General features: G+C 38.5%; 1 protein-coding gene across 1 annotated transcript in view; it reads left to right on the top strand.

Annotated features, from left to right (window-relative positions):
- The window catches only part of MPPE1 (metallophosphoesterase 1), a 1,333,952-nt gene that overhangs the window by 1,106,352 nt on the left and 212,211 nt on the right, over window positions 1–15,389 (top strand). Inside the window, exon 8 of the mRNA XM_044067363.1 lies at window positions 14,451–14,591. Coding sequence (XP_043923298.1) covers window positions 14,451–14,591 — 141 coding nt within the window. The remainder of the gene's footprint in view (window positions 1–14,450; window positions 14,592–15,389) is intronic.

Below are 15,389 nucleotides of genomic sequence, written 5' to 3'. Positions count from 1 at the left end.
TCTGAAGATCAAGGAGAAGGACCCAAAGGCCATCCTGATAGCTCTAGACTGGCCCAGGCAGCACTGGTTCCCTGTCCTCCTAGAGCACACCAATCAAAAGTCTTTGATCTTACCACAGAGGATGGACCTCCTCACACAGAGTAAGGGGAGTATCATGCACCCCAACCTTCAGACTGTCAGCCTGGTTTATTCCACAGCGCCCTACTGCACCTCCAACTTGAGTCAGCAGGTACAGACCATTTTAAGAGTCTAGAAGGCCTAGCACCAGAAAATCTTACTTAAACAATAAAACAGAGTAAAATAAAATTCTTAAAAGTAAAACATTAACCTCAACTAGTCCATTGAAAAAATGGCATAACTCGCAAAATGGTCTCAACTCTGTCTAAACTAAGATTAAACAAACGTAACTAGACTATGAAATTAAAGCATCCTAATGAAATCATTATTAGAGTACCTAAGTAAATAAAAAAAAAACTGACACCACTAAAAGTTACTACAAAAGTGACTATCCACTTAAATCAACCACTAGAATGTCTAGAAATTAAATCTAATTTAAAAAATGATCAACATTAAAACATAATAAAATAAAATACTTAATAAAAGTAAAACATTAACCTCAACTAGCCATCTGAAAAAAAAATGACATTACTCACAAAGTGGTGTCAATTCTGCCTAAACTAAGGGCATACTAGACTATGAAACTAAAGCATCCTAACAAAATCCTTATTATGATACCTGAGCATGTTAAAAAATTTACACTACTAAAAGTTACTAAAAAAATTCAGTAGAAAGACATTCACAGTGAGGCACTCATAGGTTCATAGGTTCATACTAGGCTATCTGCCCTAGGGCATTTACAAGCCTAGCCAGAGTGTGTTTGGCTTTCGCCACCCCTTGGAATGAGTTTACTGTGCCCTTTTTAAGGTTGTGTTTACTGTGCCTCTGTCTAATAGTGACACAGAAGTGATCCCCGGGGTAAACCTACGATCTCCCATCCACTCTTCAGGATTTTTCTTGAAGAGAGTCAGTGAGGGGCTCTGCCTAACATGGACTGGGATTCTATTCCAGAGTGAAGGGAGCCTCTGGGTTATGAATCTGTCCCTCCAGCATGTCCTATTTATTTCTGTGCTGAGTCTATCTACAAAAACCCACAGAAACTTCCTAAAGTCCTAATCTGTACAAAACTTAAGCAATTACTGTCACCCATTAACATAAGCTGGAAACACTAATTCATATTTTAAAATAAAAATCAGCTAAAAGACTGATATTTGGAATAATTAGGGATCTAGTCTGTGTAATAAGTGAAATGTATTGTAAGATTGGGGAACTTTCCTTCAACTTGTTTCCCAAACCCAAGATTGATTTATATATTTATATATATATATATATATATATATATATATATATATATATATATATATAGTTCCCTATCAGAAGCCTGAAACACTATAAGCTTGAAAATCAAAATCCTGAAACCAAAAGCCTGAAAATTCAAAATCCCGAAAACCCAAAATCCTGAAACTCAAAATCCTGAAAACAGAAATAATGCTAATATGTCACTATAAAGGCACTAATATCTACCAACTGACCCTGACCCTAACCCTAACCCTAAGGTCCGTCAATATCGCACACTCACCTGACCAGCGCCCTAACCCTAACTCACTTAAACCGCCTAACCCCAATATTTGTCACTATTGCATACATGCCTAACCTGCCCTAACCCTAACTCACTTAAACCGCCTAACCCTAACATAAAACCAACAAGACACTCACCTGAACCCAACGCATGACCTAACACCACAGGGCTAACAATAGCAAAGCCACAATGATGTCAGTATGTCCATTTTGTGTTTTCAGGATTTTGAGTTTCAGGATTTTGGGTTTTTGGGATTTTGAATTTTCAGGCTTTTGGTTTCAGGATTTTGATTTTCAAGCTTATAGTGTTTCAGGCTTCTGATAGGGAACCATATATATATATATATATATGGATTCACTCCAGGATATAGAATTGCAAAATCGTGAAACCCAAAATATTGAGACCAAGGTCTTGAAATTTCAAAACACTGAAAACTTAAAACACTGAATCTCATAATATTGAAAACACACACGACACCAATACTGTATATTCCAGCACAAGTACATACAGAAACAATTCAAAGACAGACTATATGACCTTTCTCAAAGTGTAAGCAGTGGGCCAAGCCCCCCTGCACCCCCCATGTGGGAGGATGCGCCCTCCACACACCCCTTCTACTTAAATATATCAACTCTGAGATTGCACTTATTGTAGTGTAGTGTAGTTATTGTTGAAGAGTAGTATGTTTCTGTATGCACTTGAGCGGGGATATTGTCGGCGTTGGTATCTTGTGTATTTTCAATATTATGAGATTCAGTGTTTGGAGTTTTCAGTGTTTTAAAATTTCAAGATTTTGTTCTCGATATTTTGGGTTTCAAGATTTTGTGATTCTATATTCTGAAGTGAATCCATACATATATATATATATATATATATATATATATATATATATATATATATATATATATATATAAATATAAATGTGTGTGTGTTTGTGTATGTATTAATTAATCTGTCTTTGATGACTGGGGAAGTCTGACTAGATAAATCCCATCGTCAGAGGAGGCCCAGTGAAAAAAGCTGCAGGGGATACATTTGAGATTCTAATGACAGAACAAATTATTTACATAGGTACATTACATAAATAGTTCTTAAGACATACCTAAGACTGAAATTGGTATGCCTTGTTTGCTGTAGCGTAGACTAGATTCAGACCTGCTGAATATAGCTTTGTTTGTATAACTTGAGCACTAATCCAGGCCATCTTTTTTGGAGAAGGTTCCCCTGCACCCTAGTGGCAGGAGTGTGCAGTTAGAACTTGTCCGATCCAAGACTGCTGCAGTGGGGCTCAGTTTTTAGCTTTTTATTGGTTAATTGGTTAATTTGTTTAAATCAGTTTGCTCATATGCTACTGTTATAGTAAAAAAAAAATACACTGTATGCATTGCCGCTTAGCTAGGGTTAAACTATTCCCGGCGCCGTAAATTCTGCTCTTCAAATTCTTCAAAATCTTAGAACTAGCCAGTTTTTTAGTTTTAGCACTCAAATCTGTTTTTTTGAGCTCAGCACTTGTTCAGAACTCATTGTAAGTACTAAATAAGCTACAAAGTACTACAGCACTGAACTTTCTTCACTTGTCTAGAGGAAAACAGTTTTTAGTACTTAATAAGTAAGAACCTATCCAGGCATGTCTAAGGGTCAGCTCCTGGTGTTTTCTCCTGTCTACCTGATGAATCTAGGCATCTTGGGGCAATGCAGCAATTGCCTCATGTACACAGACAACCCTCTCCTCCTACCACCCAACACTACAACCTGTGAGAGATGCACTTATATAGCCAAACTGGAAGCAAATCTCTCTTCACCCAAGACTGGACTAGACAGTCAAAAGGAGAAGGTAAACACTTGCACCACACCACACTTTTCACATAGTCCCTCAAAACCTACACCACTAAAGCACACACACAGAAACACAAAACACACACCTACATTCGCGGAGGCTCTCAATAAAAATCTGCTCAAGCAACTGAGACCTCAAAAGCAGAAACACAAGCAACCTCCACCCCCCCAACACAACCCAAATGACACATAGCCCACAAACTCAGTGTGCCACTCAACCACAGCCCATAAAGCATAACAATGTACCCAACACTCTAGTCATAGGTGACTCTATAGTCAGGCACACTGATATTCCACTCACCAGGCTAAACAAGGAGAAAGTTACTGTCAGCTGCCTGTCGGGTGCCAGGATCTGCCACATAATGCACATACTCAGTTCACTCCACAACAAGTACAAATATGACTCTGTCGTTGTCTATGTTGGTGTGAATGACCTGAGATGTACCTCCCTGAACTACATGAAAAGAGACATGGAAGAGCTCTCTGATCTTGTAGCCCAGGTAGGTATGATCCTAGCCCTGAGTAGCATCCTGCCATCACCGAGAATGATACCACAGTACAAGGGCAAATTGATTGACTTCAACAATTGGCTAAGCTTCTGGTGTCATTCTAAGGGTAAAATAATTTCGAAAACGAAAAAAACAAACTGGCGAAACCACCGCTAACTCAGGAAGCCGGGAACTCAACTCAGGCCAATCCAACACGTAATGAAATAAAACAGCAAAATTTTATTAAGCTAAACTAAAAGCTTTTCGTTAGTGCGTTGCACTAACTTCTTCAGATAGTAAAAAACATTCACGCCATTGAACATAACATTAAATACCAATATTTTAACACGCCCCTTGCTCTCTCATTAGTTTCTTAAAGGTACAGTTCTTAAACTACAAGTTGGTAAAGTGCAGTCCTAACTAACATAAGTAATATAAGTAATAGTCTAAGAAGAAACTCGTGCACCGGAACTTTGACAATGAACGTGTGGAAAGTCTTTCACAGAGTACATCTTTAGCGAATGGACTTAATACTTTACAAACACGTCCCTTGGGGATGCCTTTGCCCGGACCTTTGGTTTGACATCATCTAATGGAAGTATAACTGAACCGGAGGTTGAATTAAACCTCCTAATGCATTTGGTGACACAGGAGCGAGAAGGGAGTACAAGGAATTTAGTAAGTGGCAACGCGAGCCCTCCATGCGCTTTTGACTCAGCACAACAGCAGAGAAATAATTTGGATGGCCCAACGAGAAGGTATGTCAATCCTAATTTGAATGAATGGCTTAATAGGTCGTTCCTTTTTGGATTTGAAAACGACCGAGCCAGTAATGATGTTGTTGAATACGAGAATGTTAGTCTGCCTACTAAACTGCATGTATTTGATCAAAAACTACTTAAAAGTAGAAAATTACAACTAGAGGTGGCATATTTTAAGGAATGTAGGCAAGCGCACATTGTCCTAAAGGGCTCCGCTCCTGGCAATATCCAACAGGGCTAGAGGAGGGCTCTAAATTTCATCACGATTTGATTGCCCTGTTCGACAGACATGGGAACGAGTTGTTAAATTTAATTAGTGCACATTATCAAGAAGCTATTAATGAGTTGAACAAGGAATTATCCATTTTAGATGAGGAAATTAAAACTGACGTTTGCTTCCCTAGGTATAGATTTGAATATGAGAGGTCATATACTAGTATCGACCATCATATAGCAAAAATTACTTCAACTAAAGTTAAGAAACTACAAAGAGACATTAAAGCCTATAAGGATGGGGTAGCATATCCAAAACCCCCTAGGCCCCAAGGTAACTTTTTGAAAGTTAATCCTAACCCACCGAAACATCCAGTGAGGTCAGGTGGAGAGGGTGATTCAACATCAGTTACGGTGCAGATTAAGGGGGCCAACCATGAGAGACTAAGTCTGGAAGGAATGAATGGAGCAGGGGAGCAGGGAGACAATATTGAAAATCAGAATCATTTTGACACAGAGTTGGTCGGGGTAAATTTTCAAACACAAGCCTCGTCTCCTCAACAAACATTGAGCAGAATGACGAGAAACAAATACAAGACCAGGAGGAATTGATTGAAGATGTTAGAGCTCCTAATACCCGATTAAATAAACCTTTTGAGGTGATTTATAACACAGGAAAGGACTTCAAAATATATAATTATTCAAATTTTGTGTTCTCCCAACCCCTTGTTGACATTTTAGCTAAGGGTTTAACCTTTGTACCTTCTAGATGTGCTAGTGTGGACAAGTCTATTTTAGATCTTAAACTTTTTGTGAGAAAGTTGAATTTGTCCCTACTGTTGGGAGGGACGGTCCAACCGAGGACTATGTACCACATTCCAAATACATACAATCCACCTTTGGCCCCCTGTTTGGGAGTGTTTGAACATATGTGTGACGTGGATATTAGGAATTTATTTAATTGTAAACGCCAGACCCATTTCAACACTTCCAAGATTGAATTGGACTTATTGGAAACTCTAAGTTCCTCTTCTATTAGACTAATGAAACCTGACAAAGGAGGTGGATTAGTAGCCATGGAGCAGGATGAATATATAGATAGATTACTAGCGCTACTTTCTACAGAGATCTATAGGGAAGTTTCTAAGAATGAATTGAACGTCAGTATGAACCGCGTGCAGTCATATTTTGAAGACATGTTTATCAATGGGTCTTTGGACATGGACATTTATAATTTTATTTCAGTACCTTCACCATGCATTCCTGCACTATTTGGGAATCCTAAGATCCACAAGAGTATTGGTGATCCCCCCATGCGTCAATTAGTGAACGCGAGGGGTAGTATTACCTATGCAGCAGCGAAGGTAGTGAAGGTAGTCAACACCATTCTTAAACAATATGTATCTCAGCTACCATACATAGCTAGAGATTCTTGGTCCTTTTTTAGAGAAGGTTAGATCTGTCACCTTTGAAGGAAATGCCTATTTTCTGACCATTGACGTCATTGATCTATATTCTTCAATTCCCCATGAGGTAGCACTTGAATGGATTCAACTGGAAATGATTTTTTATCAAGCTCCAACTAAAGAGATATCCATAGTGAGTGAATTGTTGAATATTATTTTGACATGTAACTTTTTTACATTTAACAACAGATGGTTTCATCAGTTGATCGGTGTTCCTATGGGGTCTCCTTGTGGTGCCAGTGTAGCCAATCTTGTTATGGCTCACTGGGAAAGAATGTTTGTCTTTTCTAGTAATATTGTCCAAGAGAAAGTCGCCCTGTATATAAGATTCTTGGACGACATTTTTATCCTGTTCAATGGCACACTAGAAGATGCCCAGGAGCTAGTGATTGGTTTTAATAATTCGTCTGATTTTTGGAAATTTACATCTACTATAGACATGGATAAAATATCTTACTTGCATGTGGAACTTTATAAAGACAGAAGTCAAGGCCAGTTTGGAGCTAAAATCCATCGGAAATCAACTTTCTCTAATTCTTATTAGCAGTATGATAGTGACCATCCGTTCCATCAGAAAAGGGCTATAGTTAAGGGCCAACTTGTAAGAGCAGCTAGGATGGTGTCAGATGATGGTGACTTCTTGGAAGAGTGTGATTTCATTTCCAGTTTAGTTTTGGACCGAGGTTATCCAGAAACTTTGATTGATGAGTTGTGTCTTGAAGTCAAGACCAAGAGGAATAATGGTCACTTTTTTCCTATTTTGAGTTATTCTGTTCTTGAATCCAATTCCTTACCATCAAGCGCATGCCCCAATTCTCGGGGAAGTATGTCCAGGTCCAATTTTATCTTAACTTTTAATATGGACGCTAACAACATAGTTACTATAATTAAGAGGAATTGGCGATTATTATCCCCTGACTTACTTGGACGACCAATTTTTGACCAACCCCCATTGATAACATACAGAAGAGGCCCTAACATCAAAGACATTTTGGAATCTAGGCAAAATTCAGCAACTCCAAGATCCGGGATGTTTATATGCAATATGTGCAAGTATTGTAGATTTGTCCAGGCAGGTACAGCCTTTATGGTCAAGAACAGGAAGTTTCTCATCGGAGGACGATTTATTTGTTCCAGTACCCAAGTGGTATATCTCGCCCAATGTTCATCATGTCCTAGTTTTTATATTGGCAAGACTGAGAGGAAACTCCAGGACAGAATGTATGAGCATTTGTATGCCATAAAGAGAATCAAAATGGATAATGCTTTGACTATGCACATCTACAATAACCCGAGCCATGAGTTTACATTTATGGTTATAGATCAACTGTATAATGCCAATTTTAGTGGACTTGAGACATTTAGATTAGAATGTAAAGAGCTTCTTTGGCAATTGAGATTGGAGGCGTATCGTCCTCCTGGCCTCAACAGCTCGTTATCTATTAGTTGTTTTTTAAAACTTAAAAGTTTAAAGAGGTGATGAGCTGTTTATTTTAAGAGTATATATATATATATATATATATATATATATATATATATATATATCTCTTTTTTTTTTTTTGTAAGAGTTTTTATGTCTTTGACTCAATTCCTATTTTTATTCCAATGTTCATTCTATTTCTATTTTTATTTCATTCCATTCCCATTTTTTTACATTTGATTATTTATTTATTTTATTATAGTTCATTATCTTTCAGTTTTCATTTTCGTTTCATTCTTTTTGTTTCATTTTTCCTTCATACATACATATTTATTCCATCATATTTTTCTTTGTAACATAAACTCGTTACCATTTTCTGTTATTTATTAGTCTCTTACAATAAGGCTTGATAATTTTATGTTCATGGACAAGCATTTATGTATTTAGTTGATAGTGTCAGAGAGTTTTTAGTGTTCAAAATATGTTGTCTTTTAGATTTGGTTTATTAATCACATCATATTAAGTTAATTTTATCGTAGCTATATTGAATAGTATATAACTTATACATTATATTTCATATTGTATTAATATAGTGTTTTGGAATACATGAATTATATTACAGTACATTCATACTATCTAGTGAGACACGACTAATTTCCAGTTTGAGTAGTCGATCTAGTTATTTAGGTGGTCACGATTTTTAGTGTAAAAAATTTTTGTCACTTTTAACTGAAAGTAAGTAAGAAGTAAATGTATGCATTTAAATTCATGTATATGTATTTTAGATCGTTTAGATCAGGAGGTGTTGCGCCTTTACTACAGGCTTTTCATTTTAGGCATTTGGCTTATCTGACGTGGTTTGTCTTTAGTTTTAATACTATTACTTTATAGAGTTTAGCGATCTATGTATTGTATTGTATTGGATTGGATTTATTTTTACAGTTCAAAGCTTTTCATTGTCAAAGTTCCGGTGCACGAGTTTCTTCTTAGACTATTACTTATATTACTTATGTTAGGACTGCACTTTACTAACTTGTAGTTTAAGAACTGTTCCTTTAAGAAACTAATGAGAGAGCAAGGGGCGTGTTAAAATGTTGGTATTTAATGTTATGTTCAATGGCGCAAATGTTTTTTACTATCTGAAAAAGTTAGTGCAACGCACTAACGAAAAGCTTTTAGTTTAGCTTAATAAAATTTTGTTGTTTTATTTCATTACTTGTTGGATTGGCCTGAGTTGAGTTCCCGGCTTCCTGAGTTAGCGATGGTTTCACCAGTTCATTCTAAGGGAATCCAGTATCTGTCTTCCTGTGATGACATGGTCGACAGACCATGATGCTTTGCCAGAGATGCCCTGCACCTGTCACCCTTGGGATTCCGGATACTGGCTAAAGCTCTTGCCACCCCTATAGTGCCTTTTTTAGGCAAGGTTCAAATGACAAATTCACCACCGTATCAGGTACAAGCAAGTAAAATCTGAGGGTAATGTTACTCAATGCTAGGAAGTCTAAACCTCAAAATGCACTCACTCGATGCACTCCGTAAAATAGAGAGCATCGACGTCTGTGCAGTGACAGAGACCTGGTTGAAGGCTCCAGAGAGCACCCCTGCATTACCAGGCTATAATTCATACCACACCTTTCGGCCACCTATATTCATTAAGGATATCCACACCTCCAGGCTAGTTGCTCAGCATAATCCATCAGAGATTATCCAAGTGCAACTAACTCTGGGCAAGACCGCAATCCAAATTGTAGCTTGCTACAGATCCCCCACCATGCCCCAGGATTCCCACTCCTCATTTCTTGATACACTGGAAAATATTAGGGTACAACCCAACACCCTAATAATGGGCGATTTCAAGTACCCCACCATTAACTGGGAAAACTACTCATGTACCAGCTCTTTTGCTCAACGTTTTCTGGAATTCATAAATGCTAAAGCCGTGGATCAACTTATCCACACCCCCACCAGGGGCAGCAATATCCTAGACCTGGTCATTACCAACATGGGTGACCAGTGTTCCACATCAGAGGTCATTTCCTCATTGGTCAGGTCCGACCGCAAGCTAATCAACCTAGACATCCATATCCCGCTCCCACCCCCCATTAGGGAAACCACCGTAAAAAATTTCTCCAAAGCCAACTTCACGCTTCTCAAGACAGAAGTGGCAAACTTCAGGACACCCATGCAGACGGACAGTAGAGGTACAACTGTTGAATCCTACACAAATACACTTTATAAGCACTTACACGAGTGCATGGATTGTGCTATCCCTAACAGAACCAAGATGCTATTCTCCAAAAAAAGCAAGCCAATCTGGTGGTCCCCTGCCATAAACAAACTCTACAACAGAAAAAAGAAACTGTTGCAGAAATGAGTAAAATCCCATGATTGGAGGAACTCCCTGGTCAGCCACAGTAAGAAGCTGAGATCCCTCATAAAATCCTCCAAAGCTAGTTACGAAAACAAAATTGCCACTGATTCTAAAGGCAGCCACAAAGCATTCTTTAGCTATGTTAAGAATCTCAATGGCAACACTCAGATCTGCTCTGAGTTACAGCACAGTGGCACTAAATATACAGAACCAACTGATATTGTCTACATCCTGGAAGATAGATTCATTGCTAACTTTACCCCCTCTCTCCCCCTAAAGGGCCCATCTCTATACTAGAAGAATGCAGAGTTCCTGGAATCACGGCTGCACAGGTAAAAAACACACTCTCCAAAGCCAAGAACACAGCATCCATGGGACCTGACAAAATCCCAGGCTGCGCTCTACACAAACTACAGAATGAACTGGCACCCCACCTAAGTACCATGTTGAATCATAGCCTTACCTCAGGCTTTGTGCCCACTGAATGGTGCACAGTGACGGTTATCCCACTCCACAAAGGGGGAGCAGCACGGACCCTGGGAACTACTGCCCCATTAGCCTGATGAGCCTGGTCTGCAAGGCCATGTAACATATCATCATGGAACTTATAAACAATGACATTGGTAATCTCCAAACTCTGGACCACACCCAGTTTGGGTTTGTAAAAGGCAAATCATGTCTCCTAAACCTGATAGACTTCTTTGAAGCAGTCACCAAAGCCATAGACGTGGTTAAGGTGGTTCACACAGCCTATCTAGATTTCGCCAAGGCTTTTGACACCATCCCCCACTCTGGAATTATAGATAAACTCATTAAACTAGGTATAAATCCCTATGTCACAAGATGGGTTGCCAACTGGCTCACTGACAGAACCCACACAGTGAAAGTAGCAGATTCCAAATCCGACTTCAGACCAGTGACAAGTGGAGTATCACAGGGTCCAGTCCTGGGTCCTCTCCTGTTTAGTATCTACTTCTCTGAAGTACAGGCTAATGCAGGAGGTCTTTGGCTAACGAAGTTCGCAGATGACTGCAAACTAGGAGCCATAATTGAAACTCCTAATGATGTGGACATCCTACAAAAGGGCCTCACTGAGACAGATGCCTGGTGTCAAAGCCATGGCCTCAAGCTCAGTGCCAAAAAGTGCATTGTCACCCCCTTTGGTAAAAACTCTGTACCCATGAACTACCACACAGACGGTAGTCTACTTAACACTGAAAGTATGATAAGAGACCTTGGGACACAGGTGGACAGTAGTCTCTCCTTTGATAGTCACATTGCCACAGTAGTCAGAAAATCCTTCTACGTGGCACACCTCATCACAAAAGGTTTCTCATCCAGGAAAAAAGAGGTCATTGTTCCGCTCTACTCATCACTCATTAGACCCATTATAGAGTACAACGCCCCTTTTGGTATGTACCTCACAAGACATCTACAACAACTGGAAAGGCCGCAGAAATACCTCACAGATGATTACAGGCCTCAAACCGATGCCCTATGCAGACCATCTCAAAAAACTCCAGCTTTACTCCATTGCATATCGCCTACTCAGAGGCGATCTCTGCCTAACATACAAAACTATGTCAAACCCAGAGCTGTTGGACATGCTCCACTTAAAGAAATCCCAATCCCTCCGAGCTACATGCTCTAGGGACCTAAACCTTGTCACCACAATAAACAGAACATGCTGGAGTGATAGATTCCTATCCTAGAGACTTCCCATACTCTGAAACAAACTACCTACCTATATCAAACAAAGCTTCTCATTAGCACTCTTCAAAAAAAATCTTGATGATTGGATGGGAAATAGGAAATTCACCCCGGGCATCATTTCTGTGGCTCTGCTCGACAGGGGCACAGGAAAATAATTTTCTTGGGTGGCGAAAGCCAGGGTACCTTTTTGGCTAGGCTTATATAGGCCCTAGGGCCAATAGCCTAGTACCTACCTATGAACCTATGAGCATCTAGATGCAAGCAGGTCATTGTTCTATAGTGACACATAAGAAGATAAAACAGGTACTTCTTCTGTGGTGACATTGTACAGAAAATTACATTCAAACTGTAAAACATTTAGTATGCAAACAATTTATGTGCAATGTATGTGATGGACATTAGGTATGACTTATAAAAAACATGGGTAAGCATGGTTATAGTTATTAGGAATAAATAAGCAGTGTGGAACATGAGCTGGTAGGTAGATAAGAAGGGGGAAAGAGAAATTGAAATGTTAAGTGGAAACTAAGATAGGAATGTATTGAGGAGGAAGAGTGATAGAAAGGTTTGTTGTGTAGAAGGAGCTAGAGGTTATAAAAGGGATAAGGAGGTATGAGCTGACAAAGAAAAATGGAAGTTACCCAGCTGAGGAACATTCGTACAGCCATGTGTGGTTTAGATGTTATTTTAGTAAGAGATTGAAGGTGGAGAGTGTCATAGTGTGTTTTAGGTATGTTTGGATGGTGCTCGAGAGGTTAGATACATAATTGGGGTATAGTGAGTCATCTGTTGTATTATTAGGCTTTGTTCTGATTACTAAAGCCTATTAGTTGGGACAAACTTTCTACCTGGAAAGTAGTGATACAGGGTTACTTTTAGTTAAAATATTTTATTTATTACATTCAGAACCTGACACAAGCCAATTACATGTCTGTCTATCTAATTTTGTTTAGATGTCTGTATATGTACATGTCTGTCTAATTTTGTTTAGATGTCTGTATATGTACATGTCTGTCTAATTTTGTTTAGATGTCTGTATATGTACATGTCTGTCTAATTTTGTTTAGATGTCTGTATATGTACATGTCTGTCTAATTTTGTTTAGATGTCTGTATATGTACATGTCTGTCTAATTTTGTTTAGATGTCTGTATATGTACATGTCTGTCTAATTTTGTTTAGATGTCTGTATATGTACATGTCTGTCTAATTTTGTTTAGATGTCTGTATATGTACAAGTGATTCTCTACTCTGTTTTTTACACTTTACCTGTGCCTTCGTGTCTTTTTTATTTCATGCTATGGCTTAAACAAGACCAACTTTTGGCCTGACCACTAACGTTATAACCACTCTTTGCATTTCTAAATAAAGTTGAATTGTTAAATTTTGTGTTGGTGTATATATAACTTGCGTCATTGTCTGCTTTAGATTTAGCTTAGACAGCAAATACCTTTGAGCTTCCTTTTGCTGTGGATGGAAGTATTTAAACTGTTTTTTACAGAGACACTGGGTATCAAGTATTGAAAAAGATGTCATGTTGGACACACAACACTTACATTAGAATAGTGAAGAATGTAGAAGACTGAACTAAAGACTGATGAGAAAGTCTTAAGTTGACCCTAATTTGCCTTCCTGAAGTTAAAACAGAGTGAGAAGGTCACACAGAAAAACCAATCAGTAAAAATTAAATGAAAACTCTAGCCAAGCTACAACTTTCACTGAGTGACCTCTGAAACCTCTAGTATCAGAGGCACCTGGGATATATGCAAACGAACCTGTGCTGATGAGGTCATAACAAGGCCGAAATATGCATATCCACAGTTAGTGGGGTTTGGCTTTATTGGCCTGAAATTGTCCATTAAAACAACTTAAAAAGAAAGAAGTTGTGGGCATTCAGAATCGCCATATAGCTGAAACACTTGATGTTCATAAGGGTCATTTGCATATATCCCATGTGCCTCTGATACTAGAGGTTTGAGAGGTCACTCAGTGGAAGTTCTAGCTTGGCTAGAAGTTTCCTTCCTGAAGTTAACAGAAACACTATGTTAAAGCATATTCAGGATTAGGACATGCATGGTGTAGGTAAATAAACAGGCACATAAATTATATCCATTGTTGGAACTGGGTAAGGGTAACTTGAACTAATGGGATAATCAGTTGGGCTTAAAATGTCCTCCAAGGGCAGTTAGCCAAGTATTCACTTATGAATCTATGAACCAATGTACTGCATCTGTACAGTGTTGATAGTGGTGACAAAATCTAACATTCAGGGCAAGGTTTCTGAAAGTTGCTGCTGAAGCAACATGCAAAACTAGTGCAGATTTTAATAGTTTAGCATCAGCATATGTTATGGTGTTTTAGACTAGCAATTTCAAATAGATAGAAAGTAAACTGATGCAGGAAGCTGCTATGAAATAAAATTAGTGTCTACAAAAAGTGGCATTGGGGTGAGGCTGAATATTGTATTTTTTATTGTGTTTTTATTAAATTGATTTACATTCACTTGTGCAACAGTGAGTGGTTAATTGCATTTGCTATCTACAGTTGATCTGGTGGTTCCATCCTCGTCTAATCCTGAGTGGCCATACCCACAGTGCCTGTGAAGTGCTGCATGCTGGAAGTATTCAAGAAACAAGTGTCCCATCGTTTAGCTGGAGAAACCGTGACAACCCCAGTTTTATCATGGTACATACATTACCATCTTCTCTTAGCATGTGCTATTAATTAATTAATTATATTTTATTTTACTTTACTTTTATCGATTCACTAATTCATTATTGTAGAGTATGTTTATGTTAGCACAGAAAGGTATCCATAGGTGCCAAAAGTATCAGCTTTTGTTCTTTTTTTTTTTTTTTTTTTTTTATTATAATGGACAGGTTCATAGACAGCAATGTTGTACGTGAACAAAAAAACAGAAAGCAGCTGTGGTGTTAGTAGTAATTTCAGATTTGGAAGGAGGGCTACTTGGTGGTCATTAGCCATAACACACAGATTTTTTTTTAATTTTAATTCTGCCCATATTGCATGCAGTGTGTAGGTGCAGAAAGATGAGATTCAGTATGTTTCTTTAGCTATAATGTGTATTTTCTTTTTAAATGTGGTATTATTATTACGGTCACCTAGCAGCAAGAGGTTCTCCACGTTTTGATTCTCAGCTGGGGTGCCTTCTCTGTAGAGTCTGAAAGTCATTTCTGCTTTTGCATGGTTTTCTCCGGGTGCTCTGGTTTCCTCCCACATTCCAAACACACATGCACTAGGTGGACTGGACACAGTAAATTGGCCATAGGTGTTACTGTGTGCGACGTATGGAAGAACAACCATGGCATAGCTCTGGCAGTATGTTGGACATTGGCGGTAGATGATGTGCCACCCCAACCCCATGTGCAAAAAAAAAAAAATGAGAAAAAGCGGGTTATAGATGGATGAATTATTGTTGTCTGTGTGCCCTTCATTCAATTGACAACCACCTTAAACATTTTT

This window comes from Protopterus annectens, chromosome 3.part1 (assembly GCF_019279795.1).
Source record: "Protopterus annectens isolate FY-2018-M chromosome 3.part1, PAN1.0, whole genome shotgun sequence".
Taxonomy (NCBI): domain Eukaryota; kingdom Metazoa; phylum Chordata; order Ceratodontiformes; family Protopteridae; genus Protopterus; species Protopterus annectens.
This window is presented reverse-complemented; position numbering and strand designations above follow the sequence as displayed.